General features: G+C 36.7%; 1 protein-coding gene across 6 annotated transcripts in view; it reads left to right on the top strand.

Moving 5' to 3' along the window:
• Nucleotides 1-290: 290 nt before the first annotated feature.
• The window catches only part of Papolg (poly(A) polymerase gamma), a 31,073-nt gene continuing 13,752 nt past the window's right edge, over nt 291-17,611 (top strand). For 4 of the 6 annotated variants that reach the window (XM_051200507.1, XM_051200508.1, XM_051200512.1 and 1 more), the window contains exons 1-9: nt 291-538; nt 3,934-4,095; nt 5,493-5,559; nt 8,705-8,786; nt 9,006-9,115; nt 10,275-10,328; nt 12,007-12,118; nt 13,713-13,802; nt 16,740-16,878. In XM_051200507.1, coding sequence (XP_051056464.1) covers nt 522-538; nt 3,934-4,095; nt 5,493-5,559; nt 8,705-8,786; nt 9,006-9,115; nt 10,275-10,328; nt 12,007-12,118; nt 13,713-13,802; nt 16,740-16,878 — 833 coding nt within the window. In that variant the 5' untranslated portion in view covers nt 291-521. Of the gene's footprint in view, nt 539-770; nt 983-3,933; nt 4,096-5,492; nt 5,560-8,704; nt 8,787-9,005; nt 9,116-10,274; nt 10,329-12,006; nt 12,119-13,712; nt 13,803-16,739; nt 16,879-17,611 lie in introns of those variants that run through there. The other 2 variants (XM_051200509.1, XM_051200510.1) reach the window with 2 other exon arrangements.

The raw sequence follows: 17,611 nt of genomic DNA, 5'->3' as shown, positions 1-17,611 counted from the left end.
TGTACTGATTACGTCTATGACTTAAAGATGTGTGATAATGGAAGAGTTAAAACGGTGTTAGGTCTTTTCTAGATGCTTTCATTGCAGAAACAAGGAAAAATTGACAAGTAACCGTCCTTAGAGGTTTGACTGGAATGACTGTCCCACGGAAAGGGACGACCTGAGGCTCTGACAGATGCGTTTGCGGCAAGAGCCCACACTTTGAGGTGGGCGGGAGCCGGGAGCCCAGGGCTGGGGGCGTGGCCGAGGGCGGGCCCGCGGCTCCAGGGGCGGGGCCGCAGAGGGCGAGAGGCAGCCTGGGAAGCAGCGCCATATTGGCGGCGTCCGCGCTGTATTGTCATAAATAGAGCCGGTTTTGTGGTGTTTTCACTACTCGTTTGAATGCCTCGGCCGTAGTGAGTGGGGAAGTGAGCGAGCAAGCGAGCAAGAAGCGAGCGAAGGGAAGTGGACAGAGGAAGGAAGAGAGGGCAAGCGCAGGACCCCAGAGCGAAGGCAGTCGCTGGAGAGGGACGCAGGAAGCGATGAAAGAGATGTCTGCGTAAGTGGGGGCGGCGGTTGAGGGCGAGGTGGAGAGAGGTGCGCTGAGGTGGGCAGCCCGCGGCGCCCAGCCCTGCGCCCCGCACCCCCGCAGCCGGCCGGGACCCCTGCTTTCCGCTGCCCGCCGCTCCGCAAGGGCGCCTCCCCTCCCCGCGGCTCACCTGGCCGCCGGCGGGACTCGGGAGTCGCCGCCAGCCCCCCGCCGCCCGCCCGCCCGCCGCCCGCCGCCCGCCCGCCCGCCTCTGAGGACGCCCCCAGACCAGGATGAGGGGGAAAGGCGCGTGTGGCTGAGGAGAAAAACGGTCGGTCACTCTCCTGCCCCAGCCCTGTCTGAGCCCGTCTGCTCCTGTCTGCATTGGCGCAGATACCGTCCCTCTGCCTCCCCCTCCTCCCCGCTGGACCCGCTGTCTTCAGGTCTTCCGGAGGGAGTGACCTAGCCCAGCCTGTAGGTTTGGGGTTGCGCTATGAGAAAGGCTAAGCCCCCTACCCCGTCCCTTGCCGCAGACCCCACAGTGTCTGCCGGGTTGTGTCTCCTGCTCCCACTTTGATAAGTCAGAAGCAGTTTCTGTACTTGCCAAGAATTTATTAGAGCCTCTTGCGTTTTACTTTATCCGGAAATAATTTCAACGTACAGAAAAATGCACAGAAAAAAGAAAAACACCATTTGTGTAGCCACCACCCATTTCTCCCGAAGAATGACATGGGGTGTGTTCTTACCTCTTTAATCTTTCTTCTTTCTTTAAAAGAAGTCAAGCATTCCAGCACATCTGAAGGACTGGCCTATCCCTTCTCTGACTTCATTCAGGTCGCTCTTCCAAGGCCCTGAAGTACTGAATTTGGTTGTTATTGTTGCTGCATTTTTAATGTTAATACTACATATTCCTGTGTCCATAACCCATTGTACTTGTTTTAAACTGTTTATAGGTATTATCACAGTTACTGCTATTCCTCCTGAGTCTTTAGAATATGTTCTCTCTGACCTTTCTCTGTTACTATTTTCATTTCTAATTCTTAACTCATGTATTCCATATGTAAACACATCTCTATGCAGTCCTTTTACGACTATTTTAGGTTGTTTAAAAATTTTTTTAACATAATACACAAGAGAGCTTAGCTAGGTTTGGTGACACAGGGCCTAACCCCAGCAGTTCAGAGACTGAAGCAGAAGCAAGTTCATGGCCAGTCTGGGTGCTTGAAGCTTCATCTCAACAAATAACCTAATGACTATAATAAGGGAGTATCAGAGCCAACTTCAGTTTCTCCCCATTTTCATCTTGCTGCAGAACAAACAAAGCATCACTTAATTATTTCAAGTTGCATTTCTCCTTAAAGATTTGGATTTTTATATCTAAGAGAGATAAGGGTATTTGGGTATGTTTGTGTATGATAAATGCCCGACAACTTGAGATGCAGGTCTCAACGTCTCCCTCACCTCTCCATTCTCCCCTCCATAACTTTGTCAGCTCTGACAGTTCCTGTTTGCACTTTACTTGACTCCTATCTAAGGCTCTACTGGGCTCCAATTCCAAACTTCTCTTGTGGGAGAATGGGAAAGTAAATAACATACCCCCACATACCCTTCAACCTATCAATTTCATTTACAAAAACTTTACTGCAGGTACATAAGATATGCAAATAGAATGTTCATTGACAGTCTGCTTCTGCTTCTGTCTCTGAACTGCAGGGGTTAGGCCCTGTGCCACCAAACCTGGCTAAACACTCTTGTATATTATCCTTCCTTTCTCCCCACCTAATAAAATCCCCAGCTGAAGAACATGTCTTAGTTTGTAGACTCACTAATAATAAGCCACTGTTTTTGGTGCAGAGATGGAACTCCATACTAGATAAACACTGTATCACTGAGCTATGTCTCCAATCCCAAGCCAGTGCTTTAAGCAATTAGTACAAAAAGAATTAAGCACTGTTGTGTTTTTGTGGTGTTTAAATTTTTGAGTTGATACTTTTGCACATAATTTATATAATGGTCAATTTAGGCATGTCTATTACATTTGCTGATCTTTATGTTGCCTTACTGGGCTATAGAAGATTAAGAAATTAATACTAGAGCCATGCATAATGGCATACATCTTTAATCCCAGACCTGTGAGGAAGAGCAGGTGGATCTCAAAATTGGAGGTTAGCCTGGTCTATATAGTTTTGGACAGTCAGAGACACATAGTGAGACTCTGTCTCAAAAAATAAAGAACTTCTATTGTTCAATTATACCTTCTTTGGTGAAAAGGTGTTATGTAGCCTAGGCTTTGAACTCAGATTCTTCTACTTCAACCTTCTGAATGAAGGGATTCGAGTCATGGACTACTATGACTATCCCATTTATTAATTTCTTCCTCTGATATTTTTTAAATGGTTAATTATTACTGAAGTTAAAAGACAGCCTTTTATTTTGAGATTACATTCTCATTGTTATGAATAGTTCTTACGCAAGTATTAAGAAAAGTGGTTAGCAGGTTAGAGTGTATGCTCGTTTTTACTTTTGTAACGAATTTTACTCCATATGTTTTAGTCAAAGATGCAGTCAGAAATCTGTGGTGCTTTATTTAAGATTGTAATTTCCTACTGGTTAAGGTCTGTTAAAAGTCTTATATCCTTTAAAATGTTGCTATTTAGCTGGGCAGTGGTGGCACATGCCTTTAATCCCAGTACTTAGCAGATCTCTGTGAGTTCAAGGGAAGCCTGGTCTATGAATTGAGTGCCAGGAGAGGCTCCAAAGCTACACAGAGAAACCCTGTCTCAAAAAGAAAGAAAAGAAAGTTGCTATTTAGTGTAATTAATTCAACAATTATTCAGTGTGAAAAGATATGAGTTCCAATCTAAACTGAAAAGAATATTAACTATAGTCATAAAATATTAGAACTGTAAATTCTAATTCAAGGAAAAGGTGTTAATGTAATTTCCCAATGACTAGCTTAGTTGTGATTTCTTTTTAAGGTTAGATTATGTCCTAAGGACCTTATGATGGAATGTTTTACTTGTTGGAGAACCGTTGTTTTTAGTAAGAGTGTCTTTCAAGTGTTTGACTGCGTTTCAAAGATTCTATAATCTGGATTTAGTGTGTGGAATATAGTGGGGTGGCCTGGCACTGGCCCTATTCAGGCTCTTCACATTTGATCTGAATGGTGTTGATACGTGTGTCTTGATACCTACACATACTTCTTTGGGCTTGAAAAGACAACCATGAAAGCTGGAGGCTATTTGAAAAGCTCTTCATGAAGACCAAATACCCACCTTACCGCCCCCCCCCCCCCCCAGTGATGTCTTTGGTAATGTTCAACAAACTGTTACGGTCGCTTAAATAACCTGAGTGGATCAAGAGGTTCAGTGTATTGGTGTGAAACAGTACTTAACATTTTTCCTCTGTCTTTTTTTCTTGAACAGAAACACTATGCTGGACAGCCAGCATCAACAAAAGCATTATGGAATTACCTCTCCAATTAGTTTGGCATGTCCTAAAGAAATTGATCATATTTATACACAGAAATTAATTGATGCCATGAAACCATTTGGAGTATTTGAAGATGAGGAAGAACTGAACCACAGGTATGTCTTTGAAACTGTAAAATATTTTTACAGTATACTATTTAATCATAAACTCACATGTTGAGTGCTTAATGATCCCTGACTGAGTGTATAAAAATGCCAAGAAAAAAGAAAAGCCCTGGCTCTCTTGGAACTTAAATTTTTAATAAGGATTAGAATAGGAGATAACTGACAACTAATCAGATAAGCAAGTAACAGTGTTATATGTGATAAGTACTGGTGGGAAAAATTGAGTGTAGAAGTCTTTAGAGAAACCTTATTGAAAGGAAAATTTTAAATTGAGGAATGGCTCCATGTATATATTTTAAGGAAATGTGTTCTGGCAGAAAGCCTAAGGTGAGTGTGTAGTTGTATATTTGAAGACTATATAACAAAAGATTTTGGGTGTCTAAAACAGAACAATAAATGGGAGAAACTAAGACAAAGAAAAAGCAGTAGGAAGGAGCCTAGAGGGTGAGGGCACTTTGTAAGCCACTATAAAATGTTTGGCAATTGAAACCTCTTAGGGTTTTGAGTAGAAGATTAGCATGATCTGACTCATGTTTTAACAGTTACTTCAGCCACTGTGTTGGGAATAATCTCTAAAGGGTGGCAGGGGCCAGGGAAAAAAAGCAGAAGTAGAGAGATTGGTTAAAAGGTCATTATGGTAACCCAAATTAGCTAATACCTGAAACCTGAGGGTAACAGTAGAAATAAGTAGTATAGTCCAGATGTACTACAGATGGGTTATTTAATGACATAAAGACAGTTTCCAAAGATGATTCCAAGATTTTCAGTCCCTGCATCTTACTGGATTAAGTCTGTTTTGTTTTTTGTTTGTTTGTTTTGTTTTGTTTTTGGAGGGGGGGCTAAGAAGGAAGCAAGTTTGTAAGGATCAGGCAATAGTTTTCCATTTTTTTAAAATGTGGATGTTTATGCCATTGGTTTTAAATGTAATGGTTCCTAACTGCATTAGTTAAATATTGTTACACAAATATTAGCCAGTAATTAACTTACCTATTTTAATCACACAAAAATCCATGAGTACCAGTGAGAGAATGCAGTCTCCAGTACCACACTGCAGTGATGTAATTCTATAGTAAGGCAATGGCAGTTCAATCTGCCTCTGAGCCTCATTGAAGGTAACTCGGTGGTTTATATTAGGATTTTTAATTTTTGAGACAACTCAAAGACCAAAATATTATCATATTTATCATGTACGGCACTCTTAGATTTCTCAGATGTTCTGTGTATCAACAGATGTGATAGCATTAGCACAAATATAATATGGATTTAATGTGACATCATTACAAAGTTTCTACCTGTGTGTTTATTTCTTTAATATTAACATATTTTGGGTTTTTTTTTTTTTTCCTTATAGTGTAAATCTAACTAACAGTTCTCATCTTTTATTATAGGCTGGTTGTTCTTGGTAAATTGAACAATTTAGTGAAAGAATGGATTTCTGACATTAGTGAAAGTAAGGTAAGATTAAAACTGGATAGAATTCATTGTTTTATATTTTAGCCATCCATCCTAACAATGATATATGAGTCAAACTATCTGAAATACTTTAAAGTATATGTGTTGAGTAGTAATTTTATATGTGGATGTCTACTTTTGTGTCTTTGGAAGGATGCTGCTTGCTTTTTTTTTTGCAAAGGACAGTTTTATTTTTCTCTGCTGTGACTGTCCTTTTGCAGAATAGTAGTAGTATTTGCCAGTTTGTGAGAAAATGTTCAATCCATTAGTTTTGACTTTGATATTGTACAACTATATCAAAATCTTTATGTATTTCATTTTAAATGAATGTTGTACTTTAGTAATTTTCCATTTTGATTTTCAATAAATTAGTTGCACTGGTGTTGGCCCATCACACATAGAAGTTTGCAAATCCTAATTTATGATTGTACAATATTCTCCTCCTGTAACTTACCCCATCTTTCTGCCTTTTTAGAAGGTTTTGGATTGTGAATTTTCTTTTTCTTTTCTTTTCTTTTCTTTTCTTTTTTTTTTTTTTTTTTTTTTTTTTTTTTTTACCCTAAGACAGAATTTCTCTGTAGTGGTAGCACTTCTGGAACTCACTCTGTAGACCAGGCTAGCCTCAAATTCACAGAGATCCACCTGCCTCTGCCTCCCGAATGCTGAAATTAAAGGTGTGCACCACCACTGCCTAGCTATGAATTTTCTTTGTTGTTTCATGTATATCATGCATATTTTACTGGCTGTACTAGGATGAGATAGGGCATGTTCAACTAGGTGATAAAAATTTTTATTAGTTGGCTTCTTATCACCATACCTAATTCCTGAGATAAGAGTATTTAGGAAGAAAATGTTAAGCTAGCATACAGTTTTGAAGGTTCAGATCCAAGTTTTGAGTGGTGGTGGTGGGAGGCAGGGAACAGTAAGCAGATGACAGTAACAGGAGTAGAGTGAATGTCAGAGCAAGTGTTACAAGTCCAACTAGGAAGCAGTCAGTGGCATCCTACACAATCCCCTTTGAAGGCACACTCCCTCTGACCTAAGAACCTCCTGCCTGTCAGTCCAGCTTCCTTAAGATCCTTACTGCCTCCTAATACTGCTAGGAACACTACTTAGATTAAACCGTTCGTCCACTTGCCAAAGGTCCTAATTCTTGCAATTTAAGTGTTTTTGTTTATTCTTATAGTATTCTCATCTCTTCCCTTAACAGTACTCAGTTTAATGTGAATGTTTCAGTATATATACTTATAAGTCTTTTTCTGCTCTGTAGTCTACATGGATTTAGAAATTTTCTGTTAGAATTCTCATTTATTTTATACATCTGCTAAATTTGTAGGATTGGTTCTTTCAATTTAGAATAAGTTAATGAACTTCTAAAGACTTACATCATTAAATTTAGTCTAATGTTTGTCATTTACTTTTGTTGCCAAAAGGTTGCCTGGCTTATTTCTGATGTCTCAAGGAGAATTATATCAGTAGCTAAGGATGTTGGATAAGTTAGATTCTGGAGGTGATATGCTGGTCGTGAATATCAAAAAGTCAATTTTAACATCTACCTAGTAGATGAAGTAACTAGTCATTGTATCAGTAATATATTTTCATTTATGCATATTCTAATTTGGGAAATAACTGAAGGGTTTTAACTAAGTCAAAGATCATTTGAATATTGTTGAGATACTTTAGTCTAAAACACAGATAAAATAATTTTAGTTAAGTTCTGCGGCCATATAAAAATATTTTATCCTGTAATTCAGCATACTACTTTCTCATAAAAATGCAAGGATCATCCTTTTTTCTTTTTTTGAGGCAGTGTCTCACTATGCCACCCTATTATGAAATTATCTATTGCAGACAGTGTTGGCCATCAACTCACATAGATCTGCCTGCCTCTGCCTTCCATTGCTGGGATTAAAGGCATTCACCACTATACCCAGCAAGGATTATCCTTTTTTTTTTTAAACATAGGAAAGTAAGTAAAATGAAATTTTTTACATGTTCTGACTTACTTATCCTTTTTATTAATGTAAGTCAGTAATAAATGTATTGACTCCTTTCTAACTAGTTGTGAGACACTTGAAACATTAATGTGCATTAAACAGTTGTGTCTTTGTAGTACAGATAATTTTATTCAGGTTAGTCACCTGAAATCTGGAACTATGGATGGCTAACAGGACAGACCCAGTTCTCACCCCTGACACATTTAATTATACTTGAATTGCCGAGAGTTACTTATTAAAATGATGTCTCTGGAAAGAGAATTCAGCTGATAGCCACAGTAGCAAGAGAACGTGAGTTCAGATCCCTGATTTTTTAAAAAGGGGGTGTGGCACTGTACTCCTGTAACCTCAGTGCTTACTAAAAATTAGCAAGTCAAGCTAGATGTGGTAGTGCAGGCCTATAATCTCAGCACTTGGGAGGTAGAGACTGGAAGAATAGAAGCTCATTTGAAGCCAGTTGAGCACAAGGAACCCTGTCTCAAACAAACATAAAAATCTCACCCATAAAACAGGAAGAAATAATAAATAGAAGGGCTATCTGGTTTTTAGCATAGGAAGAATGCTTAAGGCATAGATATTAAGTAGATCAGAATACAAGTGGAAATACCTGATAAGCACTTGGAATTGGCTCTGAGAGGTTAAAAAGTAGTATTTGTTTGTTTGTTCTTTCGTGACAGAGTTTCTATGTGTAGCCTGGCTGACCTGGAACTTGCTGTATAGACCAGGCTGGCCTCAGACTCATGCATCTGCCTGCCTTTGCCTCCAGGGTGCTGGGATTAAAAGTGTGAGCCACCACCCAGCTGGGCGGGGGGGGGGGGGGGGGGGGGGGGTCATTTTATGATACAGATAAATTGAAGTCTTTTCATTGGCTGTCCTAAGGAGCTCCCATCAAGAACAGCCTCATTCTTGAGGAAGGTTGAAAAGCTAGTATCAAACAATTAAACATACTTCTTACAGAAACTAAAGAGAAGATGAGTTTGACCAAGATTTTGATAGTTGAATTCCACAAAGGAACCGTAAAGTACTTTTATGCATCTCTTGATCAAGATTGACAAATGTATATAGTATATTGGTTGCTCAGTAAAAGAGTGTAAATATTTAGGTATCCTTTATGCAAAATAAATGATTAAATGCCTTTTGCTTTATTTTAGAATCTCCCACCTTCTGTTGTGGCTACTGTTGGTGGTAAAATTTTCACATTTGGATCTTACAGGCTTGGAGTACACACCAAAGGTAACTGCTGTCTACTTGTGTTCTAGTGATAAGGATTTTTAGTAAACTGTTGTAGTTGTTCACTTTTAGTAAGTACAGAACACACTTCCCATTATCTTACTACTGTTAATAAACATTGTTAACATTTCTTATGCTCATATTCCATACTTAATTCTGTACTTATGTGACTTTAATGAAAATACATGATATCCTGTTTAAGAAATTACTTTATTCCTATAGGAGCTGATATTGATGCACTTTGTGTAGCCCCAAGACATGTGGAGAGATCAGATTTTTTTCAGTCCTTCTTTGAAAAATTGAAACATCAAGATGGCATTAGAAACTTAAGAGTAAGTATCCTTTGAAGTTAGGAACAGCTGTAAAATGAAGGACATGGGATTACTGGCACACCTCTTCACTTGCTGTATCTTGGCAACATCACACATAGACATTAGGAACATGGGCTTATAGCTCCTTAGACTGCTTTTATAGCTAAGACTCTACACCTGTAACTCTGAGATCTCAGTCAAGTAACTGTTTATGTGAGCCTCAGTTTTCTCATCTAGAAAGAGAGAGTTGGTGATAACTACCATGAGCTGTTTTTCAGGATTAATGTGATAGATTCAAACCATTACTATATAATATTTGATAAATGATTGGTGTATATCCAATTGTGGGTCATATTATGTATATGTTCAGTTAATGACTCTATATATAGCCCTTTGTTTAGCAAGTAACATTTCCATACTAGCAATCTATAAAACAGTGGCCTCAGGTCTGCCAGTATAATTTTGTATATATGCATTTGCAAGTGTGTGGGGGTGATCGTACACTTACTTGTTTCTTATGGAGGCCACAGGACAACTTTGAGTGTCCTCGAGAACATTGTCTACCTCCTGTTAGGGTAAACTTACTGGTAAGTGAGCCCTACGGGGATCCTCCTGGCTCCTCCCTAGTGCTAGCTCCCATGTTTGCAGGTCAAGTACTGAGCTCAGCCAGCCCTTAGCATTCTTTTTTGATAGGTTAGATAGGAGCTCTAAATATTAAAAAATAATAACACTAATGCTTTTGTAAATTTTTTAGGAGTCTCATGCACACACCATGCTCAAACTCATTTAGCCAGCAGTGACCTTGAACTTTTGAGGACCTCCCACCTCCTGATTACCAGGGTAACAGGAGAGAATCACCATACAGTTTATACTTAATGCTTTTTTGTAATAATCAAGTTTCCATTCAAACCTCACAAATAGTACCCAGATGACAGCAGTTCTGCTTTCCAGTTTCTGACAGATATTCTTAACAGGGTAAATTTAATAATAGGTGCAGAGACATTTGTGTGATCTAAATAACACAAGTTACAAAATGAAGGCGTTAGCCTGCATATTAGACCAAAAATGTTTCTTACCTTTTTTTTACTGAATAAAATACAAATTAGAAGAAAAGATACAATATTGGTAGTTAGGAATGATAAAAGACTAACCAATATGTTATTTTTCTTCCTCTTTAAAGGCTGTAGAAGATGCCTTTGTGCCTGTTATAAAATTTGAATTTGATGGTATTGAAGTAAGTATTTAATATGTTTTTTATTTGACAGTTGACATGTTTAACCTGTAAATTTTGTTTCAAAGTCAGACTTGGCATTTTGTTTAGTTTGGTTTTGGGATTGGATTTTGAAAAAAACCTCACTATGTAACTGTAGCTGGATTCCTGGGATTTAAGATTATAGGTATGTACCAGCTTACCTGGCACTGACCATATAGTTTAAATAATTAAATAGTAGCCTTTTCACCTTTCCCATTTCTCTTGACCACTCACCATGGATAACAAACCAACTCCATCTCTCCCCTCGTGCTTTTTGTACACAGCTGTCCCATAATCATCTAAAATAATTGCTCTCTTATAATTTCATTTGGAGCAGTGTTCTGTTTATATTGTCATGTTGAATACAGTTTTCAAAGCTCAGTACTGAGTGTACTGAATTATCATTTTCTTGCTCTATAACATTTTTTTCCTCAGAGTTAGTAATTATTTAGTTCTCCTATTGTCAGAATCTCCTTTAAGCTAAGAGTCATCAGCATCTTGAGAAAAAGTTCACGGGGTCATCTCACCTATTCTCAACTCTGTTGCCCATCTTGGGAACAACTGGCATCTTGTTCCCTACGATCTTCCTGAAAGTTTCTATTCCTACTCCTACTCGAGAATTTTCTTCTTTCTAGATGTGGTACCATTTTACTGGAGCTCATCCATTGGATTCCTGAAAAAGATTTTGTTTTCTTTTTGTCTTGCATGCTTAAAAATCCCTGAATTCATAATTTTGCTGAGTACGTCATTCTAGGTAGGAAATTATTTTTTACATATTTTAAGGCCTTTGCTGTTTTGTAGCTTCTGTGCTGTTGAAAAATATACCAGTTTTAGTCTGTCTTTGTATATATGACCATTTTTGTCTCTTGTTTAGTTCTGATTTTGTCTTCATACTTGTAGAACTCATACTGATACTATGCTTTGGTATGTGTTTTTAACTAATGTGCTTGGCATGCAATAGTCCTCTTTTAGTATGGAAAATCCTTCAGTTCTTGGAACTCTTATTGAGTATTTTTGGATTTCCTACCTTTGTTTACACACACGTCTTTTTTCATGGAATCTTAACATTTGTCTGTTGAGCCTCCACTTATTGACCACATCTTCATATTTTTATTCTGCCTTTTGATGTTTTCTTATCTTTCAAGCTCTGCAATGATTTCCACTGACCTATTTTTAATTTTTAAAAATAGTTTTTATATTTTCTAAATGTTCTTTTAAATTTATGTATTTATTTGTAGCTACTTGTCCTTATTTCTTGAATAAAATGTTTAAGTCTGTTTTCCTAGATCTCCTGGGTGTATTGTCATCTGTCCACTGCTTTGCAACTTCTGTGCTTTTTGCTGCTATTTCTTTGTCCCATTTTCCTAGTTGATTATACCAAAAATCAAAACAAACCAAAAACAAAGCACATTTTTCCTAATGCTTTAGCTGGGTTTCAAGAGGGAGTGAATGTGAACGTGTGTTGGATCTTCCATCTTTATTTCAAGACTTGCAGTGATTTTCCTGCATTAGGTTACCTTCATAGAACTTTTGATGCTCAGTTAGAAATGTCCCAAACTAATAATTGGAACTTTGTACATTTTGAGTTGTGGCTGAGAAGAGAAAGTAATATTTGTCTCTTTTTTTTTTCTTTTTTCTTTTTTTTAACATCTTTCCAAAGATTGATCTAGTCTTTGCAAGACTGGCAATACAAACCATATCAGATAATTTAGATCTAAGAGATGACTCTCGCCTAAGAAGCCTTGATATAAGGTGTATTCGCAGCTTAAATGGTAAGTTTCTAAAGAAATCTTAGATGCCTGCTTGAAAACAAGTAAATAGAGCCTTTTTTGTAAAATTAATGGACTATTTTAAGGCTTGACCAAACTAAGAATAGTTGGAGTATAACTCAGTTTTAAAGCACAAGCTTAGTGTATGAGAGATCTTATATACGATCCCAAATCCGGAAGATTTACAGTCATAGTTTTCTGTACAACAAATAGTATGATCACATTTAAACATCCTAAAAAGTATCATTTGCTTGAAAGATTGTTTAGAATTATAAACTGACTTTTCTCAGGAGCCCTGTAAACCTTTATCATTTATTGAGACCTCCAAAATATGTTAGTTTATCTGGATTATATGTCAATATTTACCATATCATACATAAATAAAAACAAATGTTTATAATTCACTAGAAATAAAAAATGATAAATTAATAATATATTTTATATCTAAAATAGATTTTGTTTTCAGATTTCCTTATCTTGCTTCTATAGTCAGATTGTTATCTAAAATCTTATTTTTATTAAAATATAAAAAGACATGGAATTACCTTTTCACATTAGTGTCCAGTGATCTGCCTTATACATTTACCTGTTTTTTGTTTGTGTTCTTTATTACTGTACTCTGGTTATTTGGAAAATATTAGTTCACAAAGTAATTTTTATACCTCAAATGTTAACACAAATTTCATTGTAAAATGATTTTTTAAGTTGTATTGATTAATTAATATTAGCACCAATTCTGTCATTAGAGTCTTAAAGTATTAGAAGCTATCAGATGCACAATAGCAGAGACAAGTGATTTATATATAACTTGTATAGCTTGAAAGCTTAAATTCTCTTATCCACAATAAGTAGTTCCATTTTTTTCCTTGAGGCAATGAACTTACTTAGTTTATTTTTCAGAGATTATCTACTGACTACCCAGTGTGGAAGCTTGTTTATTTGCCAGTTATAATTTCAAGTAACAGATAATTTTAGGCTACAACTGAAATGATGACACACTTTTCTCCTTTTGTTTTTTCTCAACTGTGGTAGTAGTGAAGATACATTGTGTACTTCTATACTGTGTTGCCACTGTCATGATTGACTTGCAAGGTAACAATAGTTTTAGCCTTTATTGCCATTGCCCCCTCTACTGTGAAAATGGCAAAGAAAAATATAGTATTTTATAAAAATAGATGTGACCTCACAGATTATTCAGGTTTGAGAGCAAGAGCCACTGCTTTATATATGGTGAGCGCTACCATACCCAGGTTATTTTATTTTTCTGAATGTAATAGTGAATTACATTTTTCTGTGGAAAGGTTTGTATTGAAACAATAGTAGCTTTATAACTTGGAGGCGTTGTGATTAAATCAGTGTAGCAGCTGCTAAAAAGGACCTAAGACCCATCTCTACTTCAGCAGTGGATTTCTTTACCCATGTACTTTCAATTCCTAAAAGTGAAGGACTTTTTCCCGACATATGTTTAGAATTTTAAATGCATCCTGACTTATAATTCATATGTTTAGACATTTGAGAGTTTGAAGGTTAAGAGACCATTTGAATTAACTGGGTTTTGTTCATTAGTGGAAAACAATCAATGCTTTGTCTTTTTCAGGGTGTAGAGTTACTGATGAAATTTTGCACTTAGTGCCAAATAAAGAAACTTTTAGACTCACCCTAAGAGCAGTCAAATTATGGGCAAAACGTAAGTATCCCAAGTCTTTTATGTGTCTGTTTTAAAATTCTAATTTTCTGTTGCCAATAATTGGAGCACATATAGACTCTGACCTTACTAATGCTATTGAGGGTTGATGGCCAATAAACTTGGAAAAACTGTTTCTCAGGTGTAATGGCCTATGTGTGACTTTGTCTTTCCATGTGTAGTTGTGTATGTGTGTTTGTGTGTGTGTGTGAGAGAGAGAGAGACAGAGAGAGACATAAAAGGACCTATGCTTAGTTCTGATCTGACATAGGTCATTCTATATTATTTGTAACTGTATTCAGATACTGCTTAAGAATAGTGATGCATGGTGGCAGAAGAAATGGCTCAGTAGATAGGAGCACTTGCTGCATGGGCTGAATTTGAATCTCTTAACACATGTGCAAAAGGCAAGGCATAGCTGTGTGTGCATTTAACTATAACCTCAGCACTGTAGGGCTAGAAACCGGAAGATCTCTGAGGCTTACTGACTGTTACCCTAGCTTCAGGTTGAAACAAAGTTCAAGGGAATCAGGCAAGGAGAGATAGAACAGGACACTCAAAGGCCTCCTATGACCTGCATGTGCATGTACCTGTACACAGGTGCTCATTTATACCACATAAACAAATACACATGATTTTTAAAAGAAAAAGAATGATGACAATGGTCTGAATTGTTGGCTAATTTTGTGGCCATGCACCCAAAATAGAATGTTCTCACACAAAGCTACTTGGTATAGCCTACTGTTAACTTGGGCTCTAGAAAGCTATCGTTCCTAAAGCCTAAATTGCCTTTTAACTATATGAATAATGTAGGCCTTTGTAATACAGTGGTAAGTACTTTCATGTAGAAGACACCTAAACACAGGTACGGAGCAAAAAACGATCTGTGTTAGACACATACGGTAAATGAAAATTGCTGAACCCAGAGTTGGTTCTGTGAGCGAGAAGTAAGTGATTGTCAATGCCCAGGATATTAATATCCACTATTATAGACTTTATGGATACTGTACACTTTATAGTCTCACTGATATATAAAAGTTTTTCTTCAATAATAAATTAACCTTAGCTTATTATAATTTCTTTCTCTGTAAACTTAATTTTTTAAAGCTTTTTATTCTTTTGTAATAACACAAGCATAAATTGGGCATGGTTGCACATGCCAGTAATTCCAGTGTTCAGGAGGCCGAGGTTGGAGGGTAACATATTCAAGGCCAGCAAAAATTTGTTAATAACTCAAATACATGCAGGCATGCAGGCTCCTATCACTGTTCCCATTGGAATACTGAGGGTGTTCACGGAGCACAGGGTTAGAAGCCAGCCTCATTTCAGCCCAATGTCACTGTGAATCTTGTTGATGCTTCTTCTTTTTCTGGTGTTTCCTCTTCTCTTACATCTTCAGCTATACATTTTTAATTCCCATTATAATGTTAAAGCCCGCATCATGTATGAGGCACATTCTTGACTGATACCATTGTTTGGTTCATGGATACACTGAAGCAGTGCTATACTTTAGACACAAGGTTTCACATTGTCTGCAAATCTCTCTGTAGAACTTTGACTGTGGAAAATGTTTTATGTGGCATTATCAGATCCAATTAACTTTGTGGCTAGTAAACGCTTGAAATGTCCCAACTAAGGAATTCAATTTTTAAATTTATTTTATTTCATTGACTTTAAAATTAAATAATTTCCAAAAGAAGTCAAGATAGTATCCATATAAAAATCTTGTACATATATAGTATTGTCATTCCTAATAACCAGAATAAATGCAGTCACATATTGATGCACTGATGAATATGTATACATACCATATATACATGGTATATCCACACTGTCAAATATTATTTTGCAATAAAAAGGAATGTGGTACTGGTAAGAAGATATAGCATATGATTGTTAATACCACTTTGTTGAGTGTGATAGAAGTTACCCAAAAGACAACATATGCATGCTTTGATTTATATAAAAATGTCCAAAGTGAGGACAGATTTATAAAAGACAGAGGGTAGATGCGTGGTTTCGTAGGTCTTCAGATTCAGAGAAAAGGGTTATGGCTGTTAAAGGTTTCTTTTGGAGACAAAGAACATGTTCTAGAAGTGATTATGGTGGTTGCACAGCTGTGAATTCACTAAAAGATGCTGAATTGAATAGTTTGAATGAATCAGTCTTATGGTATGTGAATTGTGCTTAAAGCAAGTGGTATTTACCTGTGGCCTTGAACAGTCAGGGTAATGTAATTTGTATTAAAAGCACAACATGACCATTTTGTCTCTCCTTATAAACTAAACACTGTATTTTGTCAATTTTTACACACAAAGTTTTTATATTTAACATGTCTAAACAGATACCTTATAGGATTTTTTACCTCTCTATATGGGATATAAAATGACACAGTGTGTAATAAGGGCATATTAGGTTTAATGGTATGGCAATAGTTTCCCATAAATTTCTATAAAAGCATCATTTCACAAGTGAGTCTAATATCATTGGTATATTGTTCACAATGGAGAGGTATCCAGATTTTGTGAAACTGAAGTTTGTTTCCAACTTTATGCTTGGTTTTAAAATACTATCCATGCTTATAATACCTACTAGTGAAATGTTCTTTGTTGCCTACTTACCTCCAGGTGTCTTTCCTTCTGTTTGTTTCTCTCCTTAACTCCAGGTATTTCTAAATGAGAGGTGGGGAATTTAGGAATGATTTCAGTAGCATTATCAATCAGGACAGTTGACACTAAAACAGGGAATTGAGGTTATTGTACATTAGGGGACAAAGCAAAAGAGCTAGAAGTAGAAACTAGTGGTTTCTTAACTGACTCTGAGCCTAGCGTGATGTTCTGCTTATTTCAATTCTGTATTCAGTCTTATGAATGAAGTTATGCAGTTGTATTTCACATATAGTAGATTTGAATAATGATTAACAAGTGTTTGTTTTCATAGGTCGTGGTATTTATTCCAACATGCTGGGATTCCTTGGTGGGGTTTCCTGGGCAATGTTAGTTGCCAGAACTTGCCAATTGTATCCAAATGCAGCGGCTTCAACTTTAGTTCACAAATTTTTTTTAGTTTTTTCCAAATGGTAAGTATATATTTTAACTAATTGTTACCTCGTATGACTATGTGTATAAAAAAAAAAAAAAAAGTTTAAAGAACTGTAGTGAGACATAGTGGTTCATAGCTATAATCTAGCAGTTGAGAACCTTAAGCAGGAATATTGCCATGAGTTTGAGGACAGTGGGCTCCATAGTTTGTTCCAGTCCTAACTATAGAGAGAAACCCTGTTTCAAGAAAAACAAACCTATGCATATATATTTTGTTTTGCATTCAGTAAAAGCTTTAAAATGTATAAAATGAGACAGTGAGACATCCAAATGATAATCTTCTCTTTTTCTAATTGAAATATAAAAATTGTATGTGCTTATGAGGTACCCATGATATTTTGATTGGTAATGTACATCATATAATCAGATCAAGGTTAGCATGTGTGCCTCCTCAAACCTTTATCATTTCTCTGTGGTAAACAGTCTTTTAGCTTATTGAAGTTCATAGTACAAGTAACATTACTTGTAATCACCCTATGTTGCAACAGAACACTAATATCTCTAATTTAATATCCATTGACATTTTCCTATCCTCTTCTCTATCCTGCTTTCCTAGTCTCTGCTAACTACTATTCTAACTTTATCGTCTATGAGATCAACATTTTTAGATTCTTCATGTGAGGGAGATCCTGAAGAATTTTCTGTGCCTTGTCTATTTCAGTTAATATAATGACCTCCAATACCATCCATGTTATCATAAATGACATAATT

Source organism: Phodopus roborovskii, unplaced genomic scaffold, assembly GCF_943737965.1.
Source record: "Phodopus roborovskii unplaced genomic scaffold, PHOROB, whole genome shotgun sequence".
Lineage (NCBI taxonomy): Eukaryota > Metazoa > Chordata > Mammalia > Rodentia > Cricetidae > Phodopus > Phodopus roborovskii.
The sequence above is the reverse complement of the archived record's forward strand: the minus strand, read 5'-3'. Positions and strand labels throughout refer to the sequence as shown.